At 40.3% G+C, this 16,170-nt stretch overlaps 1 protein-coding gene across 2 annotated transcripts; it reads right to left on the reverse strand.

Annotated features, from left to right (window-relative positions):
- Positions 1-2,179: 2,179 nt before the first annotated feature.
- LOC111568766 (zinc finger protein 420-like) lies at positions 2,180-14,649 on the reverse strand. 2 transcript variants are annotated; one of them, XM_023270564.3, is made up of 8 exons: positions 14,306-14,649; positions 11,889-12,002; positions 11,413-11,615; positions 8,486-8,587; positions 8,070-8,165; positions 7,840-7,950; positions 6,900-7,023; positions 2,180-5,014 (listed from the first exon to the last, which is right to left on the reverse strand). In XM_023270564.3, the coding sequence occupies exons 1-8, from the start codon at positions 14,331-14,333 to the stop codon at positions 2,409-2,411; spliced, it is 3,384 nt and encodes a 1,127-aa protein (XP_023126332.2). In that variant the 5' UTR covers positions 14,334-14,649; the 3' UTR covers positions 2,180-2,408. The 2 variants fall into 2 exon arrangements, with proteins under 2 accessions (XP_023126332.2, XP_023126333.2); XM_023270565.3 differs by lacking the exon at positions 11,889-12,002.
- Positions 14,650-16,170: the final 1,521 nt, after the last annotated feature.

Here is a 16,170-nt window from a genome sequence, read left to right on the forward strand (position 1 = left end):
CACCCCACGCATTTGTCACACTGTGCTAATCTGGAGACCTGTCGGAGCGTGCAGGCATTCCCGTCTATTACACAATCCAGGAATGTTCCAGTGAGTCAGAAACGAAAACACAAAACAAATAGCTGAACAATAGTACAATGTAAAGTAATTACAGGCTTAACATGTGGTTTCAGAAGACACAACTAATCCTGGAGAGACAGTCCGCAGCTGAGAGCCAAACATCCAAAAAAATGCACGGATTCAGGATTTTGTGTCGGTGATATTGCAGCGAGCCGTCCTTCCCATCCACTCATAATGCGCTGTCTCATGATACAATTGGAGCGCTTTTCCACTAGCAGCCACTCCAGTCCACTCGGTTTAGGTTGTTTTCCATTACAGCTGAGTACCAACTCATCGTGGGTGGAGTCACAAAACACTCACCATCCTCTAACATAGTCTAGGATAATGCAGCGGTGGAGTCGAGGCCACTCTCCCTCCCTCGACCTCTTCATTCGCCCACGGTACAGGTCTGGTGTGTCGTCACTCCCTGTCTCCCTGTGTGAAACTGACAGTTTATAGGCCATTACCATATAAATCAGAGGTTGGCAAATTCCACATCGACCATCACTTTGCTGGGTGATATACACATTAGGAAGTGGTGACAGGTAGCAAAAGGGCTTCAATACTCTAAGACGAGTCGACAGAACAGAAGCTGAAAAAGCTCAAAAATGACAATCGGTCCACCGAGGACCACAACGACCAGAGTGGGTCAAACCAGAGGTGTTGGAAGTGGTTTAGCTAAATGGACCCCATTTACGGGCACCGACCTGCGAGCAACAGGAGGGAGAGTAGCCTCGACTCCACCGCTGCATTAGTGGAGGCCATGTTGGAGGACGGTGAGTGTTTTGTGACTCCACCCACAATGAGGTGGTACTCAGTTGTAATGGAAAACAACCTAAACCGAGCCGAGTAGATTCTAATGAAAATCACTTTTAGAGCTGGGCCGACCCCTCAGAGCAGACGGGGAAGCTCTGGGTTTGTGCTGTTTACTTATCCCACACAGAGCAGCGGCTCTGGGGGTAAAGGCCACCAGCTCCGTGGTTCTCTCCGGCCGACCTGGGAGTGGGTGCGGTGCTCCTCTTTACCCACCACCTGGCATCGGGGAGGCTATGTCTAGGAAAGAGACCTCTGCCAGGCCTCAATTATGAGGGGGGGAATAATCCAGGACACACTGAAGCAATTACAGCCCCATATAAATCAATATGCTTCGGGTTAAAAAGTGATCTGCTCCCAACACTCTGGAGAGACTCAGTCGGCCTTTGATTTTTCGGAGATGGGAGCAGTTTCCTCTTGAATTCGAGGATGCTGCGGCTGTGGTTTTAACTGTCAGTCAGGCTGCGTCAACAGTTGCAGACCGTGAGGAAGAGCAGACGATAAATATTGATCTGCAGCCACTGGGCCTGGATAAACAACCGTTGTGAAATTCATGTTGCATAAAGCAAAAAAAAAAAAAAAAAAAGTTGCATAAACAAGCAAGCCTCCCTGCAAATCACCATGTAAACAAAAGTCTTTCTGAGAGGCAATACTTTCAATATTCACTGAGAATTGAGATATGAGTGTTAATAAGGGGTAAACATGGCATTACTTACTTATTAGGAAGCTGGCAGAGGCAAAATCCTCCAACACAAGCTGTGGGAGCGCTGAAAGTGAGCCTCATTATCACTCCTCTACTGCCATCTCCTGGTCAAAGAAGACAACTGACTCCACATGTAACTGATCTCACACAACCTTTAAACTAATCAGCAAATATCTAAATCCTGTTGGATGCTATGAATTTCAAGCCTGTCTTACTGCTGATTTTACCTTTTGACAAACGAGAAATAATCTACATCTGCAGCTAAACTGGCAAGTGCATTGACAGAAAATACATCAGTAACTACTTTATAGTCGTGCAGACAAATATAAAAATGCAAAAATTGCTTGCTTTACTCTCTCAGATGCTAAGATTTTAGGCCATTGTTTGTTCTATATGACAGAAAATTCAAAATCTCTTTAAATCATTGCTTTACAGTTTAAATAAAAATGATGAGACAGAAAATGAGAAAGCAGAATGTACTGACTGCTTGTTCATTCAGTTAACTGTTTTTCTGTCGATTTGAAAACCAAAGAACTTTTTACTTGAACTCACAGGAAGCAATAATAACATTCAAGCTTGATTTATTTCAAAAAGCAACGTCAGCAGAAATGATTCATTGGATGCCAACATGCATGACTTATTGAGAATTCAGAACGTGCATCAACACAACGATGCAACAAGAGACAAAGAAGAGCACCAACTTAGAAACCAAATCAAACAAAGAAATTAAGTGCTGGAGAAACGCGGACGTCATATAAAGGAAAATGAGTTCATGAAAACAAAACAGAGGCTTCTACTGAAATTCTATCCTCACTTCATCAGCGAACGACGATTCAATTTTCACATCGTGAGTGAGCGAGTGTTCCCAGAGGGATTTTTTCTGGAGGAATGCTAACCCACACTCCTCACAGATGTAGCTCTTTGGCTTCCCAGCGTGAGTCCGCCTGTGTTTCTTCATGTGATACGACAACCTAAAGCCTTTATCACAAATGTCACATTTAAATGGCTTCTCTCCTGTGTGGATGCGCATGTGCGACTTCAGGTAGCCCGACTGGATGAAGGCTTTGCCGCACACTTCGCACTTGTACGGCCGTTCTCCGGTGTGGTACCTGTTGTGGAGGCGGAGCTCGTTGGCGGTCAGGAAGGTCTTTCCACACACCGTGCACTGATGCGGCCTCTCGCCCGTGTGGATGAGCTCGTGCCTCTTCAGCGACGTCTCCTTCATGAACTGCTTCCCGCAGCTGTTGCAGGGATACCGGACGCCGATGTGGATTTGCTCCACGTGGTTGGTCAGCTGCAGCTTGGTGCGATAAGCCATGTCGCACTGTGTGCACGCCCAGGGTCTCTCCTCCGAGTGGGTTCCCATGTGGACCGTGAGCTCGGAGGCTGAGCGGTAGCATTTCCCACACTGCCAGCACAGGAAGGGCTTCTCCCCGGTGTGTTTGCGCTGGTGCACCGTCAGGCAGTTGGAGGATCTGAACTTCTCTGGGCACATGCTGCAGATGTAAGGGAACTCTCCTTTGTGGATTCTCTGGTGGATGGCGAGGTAGGACAGCTGGATGAAGGTTTTGTCGCATTGTACGCAAGGATACGGCCCGGTGAAGTCGTGCTGCTTCTCGTAGTGTTCCCTCAGGCGTCTCAGTAAGGTAAAAGTCTTGTCGCACATCGTGCACTGCATCGGCCTGTGCATCAGTTTGTGCCTCTCGAAAGCGGGCTCGTTCGCAAGGATCTTTCCGCACTCTTTGCAGTAGAGCGGGTCGTGAATCCTCTGGTGCACTTTGAGCATCGTCATGCTCTTGAACTCTTTCCCGCAGTCGTCACATTTCATGATTTCTGTCATCTCAACTTTGCAGATGTTCTCCTGGTGCTCCTTCAAAGCCGACAGATACTCAAAGTGTTTGCCGCAGTTCGAGCACCACACCGGTATCTTCAGCGGTGGACCCTGTTGGCCGTCAGAACCGGTCACTTCGCTCTGACTGGACCCCGCTTTCGGCTCTCTTTTCCACGTGAATCTGGCAGTTTTCTTATGACAAATGGCATAAATCTGGTGTCTTTTCAGCCCGTGCATGTGCTTAAACCGCTTCTTGCAGTGGACGCAGTGATACGGACGATCATCTGTGTGACACTGTATGTGCCTGTTCAGGGTTTTGATGCTGTCAAACGCCCTGGAACAGACAGGGCACACTTTGAGGGCTTTTTTGGTGACTTTTTGCACAGACGGGGACTCCACCGACGCATCTGCGGGTGCATCTGGATTACTTTGTTGCTTTTCAAGGCCATCAGGATCACCACCTGTTTCAGCTTCAGCCAGAATCTGTTCCAGCGTCTTGCTCTGTTCCTCCCTGATGCCCTCGTGACCGTGAATAATTTGGTGCTTCTTTAAGGTGTCCTTGTACTTAAAGCCCTTCTCACAGGTGATGCAGATAAAAGGGCGCTCCTCTGAGTGAGACCGTAAATGCTTGGCAATGTCGGCGGTGCAAGGAAGGATCCTGCTGCAGATGGGACAGACTTTACCTTCCATCAACGACTCAGTAGGCGGCAGTGGATTTGAGCGTTGCGTCTCTTTCCTTTTAGGCTTCTTCTGCTCTCTGCTCTTACAAATCTCCTTCTGGTGTCTCTTTAACACATAGGGATTCTTGAATTTCTTCTCACAGAAAGAACACTTGTAGGGGCGGTCCTCTGAGTGGGACTTCATGTGTCGCTCCATGTCGACTCGGCGGGCAAAATACTTCCCACACAGAGAACAGTTTTTGTTTTCTAATATATCTGAGGAGCTCGGATCCCCCAAGTCCTCCTCTTTAGGGCTCACACTCATCTCTCCCTTTTCATGAACGCGCATCATGTGTCGGTTCATGTCGTAATGGTCCCTGAATCGCTTGTCGCAGTTGGCACACTTGTACCTGAGGTCCCGATTTGCGTCATGAATCTCCTGATGCCGCCTCATGGCTGCAGCTCGAAGGAAAGTCTTACTGCAGATAGGACACGTCTTATTGTTGGGGTATTTTTTTCTTTGCTTCTTAGCTGTCATTGACTCTTTCTTATCTTTTAAAGCTTTTCTCTTCAGCTGGAGCCTTTTGCTTTGTTTTAGAGGCTGAAAAGCTGCCGGCTTTAAATTGTCACCTGTGTCCTCTTGCGCATCTCCAACCGTTTCCTCCTCGTTTACGTCGTTCTCTTCGTGATCGTCAGGCTCCACCAAACCGGGTGGCTGTTCGATGTGTATGTAGTCCAGCAGCGTCACAGTCTCACCCTCCACCTGGACGGTCATGCAGCCTTGCATCTGCTCCGATGAAGGCTGCAGCTGTATTTGGTCGGGATCGATCACAACCTTCTCCAGCTGAGGGAGGGACAGCGAAGAGAGGATGCAGTTCCCAAACGAAGACGGAATGGTCTGAGTTTCATCTGCGGGCAAATATAGAATCCCATTAGCTTCATAAGTAGTGCAGTGTAATATTTTCTGGGTACGATGTGCTAAAAGTAAAAGATGATATAAATATGACAAATGCTATTAGACTGAAGACCAGAGTTAAAACCGGCATAAAAGACATAATGCTGAATATTCTAGTAATGACTGATGTTTTGATGGTATGGTGTGTGTCTGTGGAGGACATAAAGTATAAACTGTAACTTTGGTGTGAAGATACATGCTTTTTACAAGATGATTTGTGGAGTACTCAAAAGATAATGGTATAAAATTAAGGCATTACAACTTTTAAAATATATTAAAAACATAAAAATACATAAAGGTATAATATGCATGAAAGCAAAGCCTGAACATGTCTGGACTTGTTCTCTGTAAAATATGACCTAATGAGAACCTAATACCCTCTGTAGGGAGTGATTTAGGGGTGAAATATGATAACCTGACATCATGATCTGACCAGCAGATTTAGAATAATGCACTGCAGAAACTCTAAATCTTACCAAGTCTATTTGTCTTATTTTTAGTCAAAATGTCTCATCCTCCTTTAAGATAAATTCACTTAACATTTCAGCAGATGGAGGGACTTGTTTTAAGACAATGCATCTTAAATATCTTGTTGAGTCAAACAATCTTGAAATTATCTTGTTTTGAGTTGAATTTTACAAGAAAACTCAAAATAGAGTTTAACCCTCGTGTCGTCCTGCAGGTCAAAACTGACTCGTTTTAAAGTTTGAAAATGTGGAAAAAAATACATTTTCACAGTGAAACTTCTGATGTCCACATTTTCAACATCTTGGGGAAATCTTTGAACATTTTTTGGTGGAAAAAAAGAAATGTTAAAAATGTTTCTTTAGAACATTCACAAAAAATCAACCAAAACTGCTTCTTTTTTCTTTTTTTTTTTTTTAGCATGTCTGGCTTATTTTAAGACACCTAAATTTGACAATCCTGGTAAAATAGAGCTCAAAATAAGTTTTCCCAGCTAATTTTAAGATCTCAATATTCTAAATATCATATCTTACTTCAAGAAATCTTACCAAGCCATTTCTCACTTGTTCTATTGGCAGATTTTTTTCACTTATTTCAAGGTAAAAGTTCCTTGAAATATGTTTTTTTTTTCTTGTTTTGAGAGGAGCATCTTGTCCAGTGTGGTGTCAAAACTGTCACTCCAATAATACGTCCTAGAGGCGTGGAAAAATGACCAACTCTCACAGCATAAAAGACGAAGCACAGCTCAGTATCACTGCTAAAAATTACTCCTGGATTTCTGTCAACAATAAATCCTGCTGCCCTCGAATGCGGACTTCTCTTGGGGATTTTTTTGGCATCTTTAACATTTGAACAGGGTCAAGTCTTAGACTCTGGCCCATGAATTGTGACTTAGATTACACTTCATCAGCAGCAGTTATCAACAAACTGGCCTGAACATTAGCTGTTGTTATAGAAACTTGTCCTTCAGCCCAAAGCCCTGCAAAAGCACAGAGGTTTGATCTGTTATCTGGATTATCACCAAAACCTTTACAGGCCAAATATATGCTCATGTGAACTCCTTTTCAGACACAAATGAATTTTCCCAATGGCCTAAATAAAGACTTACACACCATAAAAATATCTTTTAAAATGTAAATTTCCTGACTGTTTTTTAGCTTTTAGGAATGACATTTCTCATGATTGCAACCTCAGTGGTGATTATAATGATCCGTGATGTATCAGTTCTGATCAGTATCAAAGTGATGAAACCAGGATATTATCTGATCACATCTAATCCATAATTAAGGATAACTAACAATCACTTGATCAGCTCCTATTTTTCAGTTCAGGTCTGTTGTGATAATACAGTACAAGCAGCCCAGTGAGACTCACCAGAGAGGTCAAAATGTCCCAGCGTTGTGTGGTACAGGAGCACAGTTTTCAGGTGTTGTGGGTCAGGAACTGAGTGTGTACACTCCTCTAGGGCGGCGGGGACGGCGCCGAGCATGGAGGCAGTCTAGACAGGAGACACAAGACGAGAAGAGAAATTTAAAAGAAGAAAATAAAAACTGAGCTGAAGACACATATTAAAGGGCTTCCATGAATAACTTTGGTCTTTTTCCTGTCCTTACTGAGATAAACTAAATCACTAAATGGCACGTATTCTGATGGTATTTTCAGAATAATTCCTATTTATCTGACCAAACATTAGCTATTTAAACTTACTTGTTTGTGTCTATAGGTGTAGATTTTCAACACAAAGCGAATATGTGGGTTTAAGTAGACAGGAGACCTACAATGTTGATGGGATGTTGTGTTATTGCAGTACAAATGAAGGTAATAATTATGGATTTGACAGCCTTTAACACGATTTTACAATCAAAGTCTATTTTTTGGACCAGCATTTGTTTACATTGTGACCAACTGACACCTAATTCCCTTTTACCATCTTCTGTTTGTAATGTTGCCATGGACGCAAAGAAAACTATCACTGGATTATTGCAGTTTTGAGGCTGACTAGTCAAACAGTTTTCCTCTCCTCTGATCAAATTCTCATTGGTCTGAAAGACTTTGATGTTGCTTTTATAAGGATTTACTTTAACGTTTCCATGTGAATCTGGCAGCTTTATTAAGACAAATCTTTATCCTATGATTTAAAAGTCGATGTAACGGTTCTCCTGGATATAAAATCCTCTGAAGTGTCAGACATGACTGACATTTGACTGAGTTATGACTCCAAGGAGCAAACTGGGTCAAGTGTGATTTGCAATTCACCATCTGTTTTTGTTTCAACTTCAGTTGCACCGTTCCTTTTCCACTCCTGTTCTAATACCTGTTGAATGTCTGGTACTGGAAGAAGCTTCTCCAGTCTGGATAAGAAGTCAAGCATCAGCACTTGTAGAGCACTGTCATATTCAGGCCCAAAATCTGTGGGGAAAACATCCTGGGAAAATAATCACAGTTTACAGTTAAATGACCAAATATTACAGAACCACTGCATATACTGTGCTCTCTATAGATAGACAGTTATAGCAGTTTATCAGAACAGCTGAAGTCACAAACCTGGAAGAACTTCTCCTTCTCTTCAGGGTCTTTCAACAACAATTCCACTTGGTCTGCAAAGTTTGACTCTGGAAACTCGACCTCTGCAAAACACGGCTGGAACAAAAACATGCATAGCTGTACTTTTTTTTTTTTTTTTTAAATACTTTATTTAAGGTTTTTAACTTTACAAAACATGCCACAACAGGGCAACCATTGAACATAAAAGAAAAGAGGAAGAAAAGGAAAAACAAACCAAGAGTAAAACAAAACAAAACAAAACAAAAACAAAAGGGGAGGCTGCCAGACAGTTATACAATTACATAAATATACTTACAGAGAAAACCATAGCTGTACTTTACACAGAAAGAAAAAAATTCTCAGATGAGAAACGTCATGTCACTGCAGAGCTGTGTGTCACATTGTAGGAAACTAACCTGCGCCGCCCATGTGGATATGAGGGCCTTGATCCGATCCAGGTGCATCTCGATGGTTTCTGTGTCTCTTATCTGCTCGGCTCGACACAATTCAAGAACCACCTGCAACAAATGGTCAGATAAATACAGTGGTCTCTTGCCATATCGCGGCTCACTTCCATGGTGTCACTGTATTGTAGATTTTTAAACTGAATTTGAGATAGATAGATAGATGGATGGATGGATGGATGGATGGATGGATGGATGGATAGATAGATAGATAGATAGATCTTTTATTGATCCCACAGATTTTTCGTTATATAGGTATTTTTATACATTTATTATTGTGTCGAGCTGCATTGAAGGACGACGGTGCAGTAAGGATATCTGCCTTTTATGCACTCTGCAACTGGCAGATGCTTTTATTTTGACACATGCATAGAGCAGTTTTAGAGAAAATGTGACAGGAAGTGATCAAACACATTTCACAGTCACGGTCCGGACAACGTAACACTTAACCAAACTAACTAGGCTGACTAAACCACAAAAACACAATAAAAGACAAACACTAGTTACACTGGAACACTAACATAAACCACAATAATGACATTTAAACCCCAATGCCCTGAACTCCCATGGTGCATTGCAGCACAACAGTTCAGTCGTAGCGACCGGCTCTGAGATCGCTACTTTATTTGAACTATTTTTGCAGTAAAATCAGCATTTTCTAGTCTAAAAAATTTAAAATAATGTAAAAAATAGATAAAAAATTATTATTAAAACATATTAAAAGCATATTTGATTGAAATAAAATGCAGCATTCAGCATCTGGCCTTGTCTGTTTCACGTCGACGTCTGATCGCTGTGCCTAGTGTTGCTCTGTGGTGTTGTGCAGTGTGTCGACCCTTAAAATATATATGAATGATAAAATAAATATGGTCCCCACTTCAAGGATTTTCGTCTAAGGCGGGGGTTACGCTCAGGACCCCCACGTGATAGACGAGGGACCACTGTACCAGCTTCTTCTGTTGACTCTACAAAGTCTACTTTATTTGCTCCAAAGAAGTTAAAGGACATTTGTTGTTCTTGACATTTAGAAGTTTGCTTTAAATTTCCTTCACAGTTACATGGGATACGACAGGTGTCGACACAAATGTCAGTGTTTCAGTTAAACTGCTGGTCTAGAAAAGTAACCTCAGTGACATCCAATCAGAAACCAACTTCAGCAGATGTGTTTAGAGAGAAAAGTTGGTGCTAAACTGATCAGAAATGGCTGAATCTTTGGACGTGTTTCCTTTCCTTACACTTACATCATGTTCATATGTTTTCTGCGTCCACTATACTGTGGAACCAATCACTGAAACAGCATTTCTAAACTGAAATATACCGTAATTTCCATACTATTGAGCCACCTGAATATAAGTTGCACCCACTAAATTTAAAAAGAAAAAAAATTTTGTTCATATAAGCCGCACTTGTCTATAAGCTGCAGGTGTCTGCGTTGTAACATGAGATATTTACACAGAAAGATTTTTTTAACTTATAATTAAATAAATGTTTTTTTTCCAAACAGTGCCTGTAACACGGCAGTAAAACACACTGAGTCAGTTCATGTTGCCGACTCCAACGTCTCACCATCAATTCATCGATTCCAAGCTTACATGCAGCAGCTCTATTTCCTTCTTCGACAGGCAGATCGGTTGCCTTTAACTTAAAAGCTGCATCATATGCATTTCTTTGTGTGTTTTCCATGATGAGGGTGTGTGAATGAAGCGCAAAATGACTGATCTGAAGTATTTAGTGTGAGTGCCTTTGATTTAATTTGAACAGTTTCGTTGGTCTGATGTGAAGAGGCTAAACGTATTGATGGCATGAAGCTCGCCCGTAAAAATCTATACATTAGCCGCATCATTGTACAAGCTGCAGGATTCAAAGTGTGAGAAAAAAATAGTGGCTTATAGTGTGGAAAGTACGGTATTTACACCCTGTGTCCTTTTCGCCCTGGGCTCTGATTGGCTCAGCGACTGTAGCATCAGTCTCCTCTGTCTCCCCCGTGTAGCTGCATTCAGCATCTGGCCTGGTCCGTTTCACATAGACGTCTGATCGCTGCTCATAGTGTTGCTCTGCGGTGTGTAAAGAGGGTTTATAAAGTCTTAAAATATATATAAATCATAAAATAAATATGGTCGCTACTTCACGGATTTCCGTCTATCGCTGGAGGGTCTGGATCGTAACCTCCGCGATAGACGAGGGACCACTGTAACAGACAGCTCACATGCTGTGAATTTTAGAGGGACGTGGTATGATTTTACTCATTACGGCGCAAATTGAGGTGACTTCTAGCATTAAACGTTCAATAGTGTGTTTCTTTATAAAAACCATTAACCTTCCTGTTGTCCTCATTTACAGGCACCAAAAAATATTGTTTCCTTGTCTGAAAAAAATCCAAAAATTCAGCAAAAAAAATTCCCAAATTTCTGAAAATTTGCAAAACCTTCATGAAGAAAATTTCAATAATTCCTTAAAAGTTTTATTTAAAAAAAAAAAATCCCCAAATTTGGCAAGAAAATTCTTGTAAATATTTTCAAAAAATGAGTATAAATCTTTCAAAAAAATTCTAAAAATATCTAAAGTGATTACATATATATATCAGTAAAACTTCTAATGTTTTCTTTAAGAACATTCACATAAAAATCAACCAAAATCCAGCGAAATTCGCTGGATTTTGGTTGATTTTCTTGTGAATGTTCTTAAGAAACATTTTTAACATTTCTTTTTTTTTCCACCAAAAAATGTTGAAAGATTTCCCAAAAATGTTGAAAATGTGGACATCAGAAGTTTCACTGTGAAAATATGTTTTTTTCCACATTTTCAAACTTTAAAATGGTTAAATTTTGACCCGCAGGACGACATGAGAGTTAAATGTCTTTGAGTAGCAGCAGCCTTACCCGAGCTCTCAGTCCCAGGAGGAGCTGAGCCTTCTGATCCGCATTCAGCAGTTCTGGCACGATTTCTGTGACGGTGCTGATGAACTCCTCCACCATGCCGTAGTCCTGCACATTTCCCCTCTGCACGACGTGCCACATGGCTGCAGACACGAGGCGCAGGGGAGGTATGAAGAGGCGCAGAGACTGCAGCAGCAGAGGAGGATCTGGAAAGTCATTTTACAAGAAAATCCAGTTCAAAATACATCGTATACAGCAACCACTTTGCATCAGATAGTTAATATTTTCTAAGAATTACACACTGATACTGACACGTTACTGTTAATTTTGTAGTAAATAATTTAGCGCATGCACAAGTTTATTAAAATAGCAGTGAAATGACAGTCTGAGAACTAGATTTGGCGCACACAGCTTTGGAAACAAGTATTACACCACTGTTTCTTTACCATTCTTGGTAAAGCCATGTCATGTTCTCTTACTGTTGTAATGGTCGGCTGTTTTGCCAATTCCAAGCCAGTTAGCGACAGCTTTCTCGCTGCATTCCTCGTTAAGGACCAAGGTGGCCGTCTTCTCTTCATCTCGCAGTTCTTTACCTTTAAGTGATCATTTAGTTTAGATTATGTGTCGACTTTTCCAATGTGAATTACTACATATTTTTAATGACATGTGGAAGACCTTTTCATGTCTCGTAGAGAATGTAGTAATTATTTAACCACCAATAGAAAAATTCAAACTAAATCATTAATGTTGAAAATTTGTTATATAGACTTTGTAAAAAAAACAACAGGTAGTCTAATAACTATTCAAAAAGCTGTATGTGGCCCAATAACTGCCAAAAAGCAAATGCGGCCTTCATGTTGAAACGATAATACCCAGTTTATACATGTCTACAGCTACTCATAATGTGCAAATACACAAACATGCATGTCCGTGGCAACAGCAAACGTTTTCTTGAAACTGTACAAGTGTCATCCAAAAAATGCTTCTAGTTCATATCGGCCTGGCATGTGGGATGATTACAGACAATACTACAGTACAGTAACTACCAAGACTGACAGATGGGTTTTTGATTTAAAGAAAAGATCCTTTTCGTAATTACCAAACAAAGCTGGAAGCATTAAGACAGGGGTGTCAAACATGCAGTGCTCCAGAGGGTCCAATCCGGCCCTCAAAGTGTAAAAATTACAGAGAAGACATTAACTGGAAATTGTAAATTTGTAAAACTATAAGTTTAAAATAATTTCTAGACCATGACAAATTGTTTTGATCACAAAGTAAAATACTACAATTGCTCATTTTGTCATTGAGTGCCTCATTTTTGTAATATTTTGTCTTGTTTTTCTGTCTTTTTTGTTTGACTTTTGTAGTTTGTCCCATGTTTTTGTCGTTTTGTTTCTCATATTTGTCATTTTGTGTTTCCTGTTTGTCTTGCTTGTGTTTTTTTGTCTTATTTTTGTCATTTAGGGTTTTGCTATTTGTTGTTTTGTGGGTTTTTGTCTCGCTTGTGTTGATAGTCTATTTTTTTGTCATTTTGTTTCTCGCTTTTTTCATTTATTGTCTTTTAGTCATTTGTCCATTTTTTGACGCTTTCTAACCTTTTTGTCTAATGTTTTGTCTCTTCTTTTGTTTTGTTTCGTGTCATTCATCTCATTTTTTGTCATTTTGTGTTTCATTTTTGTAATATTTTGTCTTGTTTTTGCCTTTTTTTGTCTGACTTTTGTCATTTTGATCATAAAGTAAAATACTATACTGTTCAGTCCCAGATAGCTGTGACTAAATGTTGTGTTCCTTTGTAGACACTCTGTGATTTGGAAGTTGTAATGTGGAAATGATAAACTGAGGCATAATGTTGTTAAAAATGAATTTATTTTTCTTAAGAAATTTCAGGTTGTTCATAATGTTTTGTATAAAGATAGTTCCTTAAATGTGAACATTTTTGCACTAAACATAAGAAAAATTTGGGGTTGTTGTTATTTAGAGATTATTATGCTGTGATTTTACTGGTTCAGCCAACTGGAGATCAAACTGGGCTGAATGTGGAACTGAACTAAAATGAGTTTGACACCCCTGCTTTAAGACAATAACTCACACATGAAATCAAGTCATTTTCATGCAATAACATTTCAGGCACAATACAGGGACTGCAGTTTATTCTGTCAAGTAGAAAACTGCTTTATACGTATTTGACTGGTTATTTAAAGCTATTTCAACCAGTAAAAACAAGTGGATTGGTTCTGTTTTTGGTTGAAGATCACTTTTTGTTTCAACAAAAACCCTATTTGACACATCGGTTACTGTCCCACTACCTTGAAGCAAACGTGATGCATTCAAGGGCTTGACAAGTGTGTCGTATTTACGAGCTTTACCCCAGTAAAGCAGTAAACATGGCTGCGGGAGTCGTGACTTTCTCGGCTAACCAAGTTGCTGGAATGGTAAAAAGCGACACACTCCTTCGGCATGGCGTTACTCTTCTTATAAAACACACTGAGTGGGAAAGCGAGTCTCTGCGTGTCTTTTCTGAGCTTCCAGACGTTAGGACTAGCCGAGTTCTAGCTTTGTTTTTAGCCACCGCCGCCACTAGCCGCAGTTTCAGTTGAAGCCCACGAAGACGGCATCTGTCAGCCGTTACACTCCCCGCTCCCTTCGGTTTCCAACTATACGGCCACTCAACTGCCTCTATCAGTTATGTTAAATCATTTCTACATTTACAAATAAGAGAATTGTTTGTTAGCTGCCCGTGCTAGCTGCTAACTAGCGCACACAGCGGCTAGCGTAGCACAAAGCCACCGCCATCTCAGAGCGGGGTACGCCATGTTCAAAATCGGGCGCACACACTCCGAAAGAAAACCCGATAACTCAAGTTGAAAGACACATGTTTGAGTTTTTATCGACTCACCGTGGTCGATGCGATCCGGGTTCTCCATGCTGTGCCGGAAAACTGAACAATTAGGTCAGGAAATCAACTCAGGGCTGTTGTGAGTCGATGTCTGTCCGACCCTGCGGTGCAAGTTGGCGCGGAGGAAGGGCGGCTCGATATTCTGTACGGAGTGCGCAGGCGTAGATGTTAACACAAGTGGCGCTGGTTTCATTTAGGAGTCGCAGTTTCTTGCGGTCGGTGTCCACTCATACGACCCGCTTACCCACACTCTCTGTTAAGTTTAGTCAAGAAATTACACCGAGTGATAATTTCACAAACTTTGGGACAGTCTGCTGGAGGAATAGGCCCTTCTTCTTCGTCCGGTTAATTCCGGGTTGACATAGATCGCTGCTGGATATCACCGCCACCTAGAGGCCGTTTGCGGAAATTAACCCAAGTGTTTCATTCTACAGTATCTGAAAGGCACTGCAACTAAACAGCCTCAAAAGGGTACAAAAGTAGCAAAATAAACTATTGTTATTATTATTAGTATTATTATTATTTGTTAATTTATTGTAATGAAATTCTTGGGGTCCAGAGCCAACATTAAGCCCAGTTTGTGACCCATTGTGTGCATTGTGTGGGGCTCTCTTTTTTATTCTGTTCCATCTGCTGCTGTTACATTGAAAATTTCCACGCTGTGGGATGAATAAAGGTTTAATCTAATCTAATCTAATCTAATCTAATCTAATCATGTATTAGCATTCAGTCACAGAGCTAACTGCTAGCATTTATAAAAGTAAACTAATGTCATGCAGCAAGATTTTGTACCAGCTGGAAAAGATCAGAAATTTAGAGCTTAACCCTCCTGTTGTCTTCACTTATGGGCACACAAAAAATATTGTTTCTTCGTCTGAAAAAAATCCAAAAATTCAGCAAAAAAATTCCCCAAATTTCTGAAAATTTGCAAAACCTTCAGGAAGAAAATTCCAATAATCCCTTAAAAGTTTCCCTGAAAAGTTTGATTTAAAAAAATTCCCCCAAATTTGGCAAGAAAATTCTTGTAAATATTTTCAAAAAATGAGTAAAAATCTTCCAAAATAATCCTAACAATATCTAAAATTATTACATATATATCAGTAAAATTTCTAATATTTTCTTTAAGAACATTCAGAAAAAATCAACCAAAATCCAGCGAAATTCACTGGATTTTCATTAATTTTTTGTGAATGTTCTTAAAGAAACATTTTTAACATTTCTTTTTTTCCACCCAAAACATGTTCAAAGATTTCCCAAAAATGTTGAAAATGTGGACATCAGAAGTTTCACTGTGAAAATATTATTATTTTTTCCACTTTTTCAAACTTTAAAACGGGTCAATTTTGACCTGCAGGACGACACGAGGGTTAAGCTTTTTAAAACAGGCTCAGTAATTTGCTGATACGCACTTTAGCTTTGAGCCAAACAGGACATTTTCATTTCCACATTAATAAATGTTATTTATTGAGAGGGACTTGAGTTACACTAAAGGAACATTTGACTTAAGTTTTGGATTGACAGAAAATGCTTGTCACTCGTATTAAGCAATATGAAAATTGCAGAAAAACATTTTTGTAAAAAAAAAAAAACAGACTATTGCCAGATTTATACATTGAAAAGCAAAAAACTAAATTACCAATGGATGGGGTGAGGTAGAAGCAACAATAGCCAATACAGCAGATGTCAGGCAGCTGATATATGAGGATTAGTATACAGACAAAGATGCATTATATAAGAAACATTTATGTTTTTTATTTTGTAATGGTAAAAGCTTTTTTTAGGGGTTCTCAGTACAGTATAATAAGTTAATGTGTGTAAATGTGAAACACATTTAGGTACCTCTCATAAAAAAGAGGATAATTTAT

Source organism: Amphiprion ocellaris, chromosome 21 (assembly GCF_022539595.1).
Source record: "Amphiprion ocellaris isolate individual 3 ecotype Okinawa chromosome 21, ASM2253959v1, whole genome shotgun sequence".
NCBI classification, from domain to species: domain Eukaryota; kingdom Metazoa; phylum Chordata; class Actinopteri; family Pomacentridae; genus Amphiprion; species Amphiprion ocellaris.

Coding starts and splice junctions, on each gene's coding strand:
- LOC111568766 (XM_023270564.3), bottom strand. CDS start 14,333: ATGGAGAACCCGGATCGCATCGACCACG. Junction 12,003..14,305: donor CCCGGATCGCATCGACCACG/GTGAGTCGATAA, acceptor GATCACTTAAAG/GTAAAGAACTGCGAGATGAA. Junction 7,951..8,069: donor AGAAGGAGAAGTTCTTCCAG/GTTTGTGACTTC, acceptor TTATTTTCCCAG/GATGTTTTCCCCACAGATTT.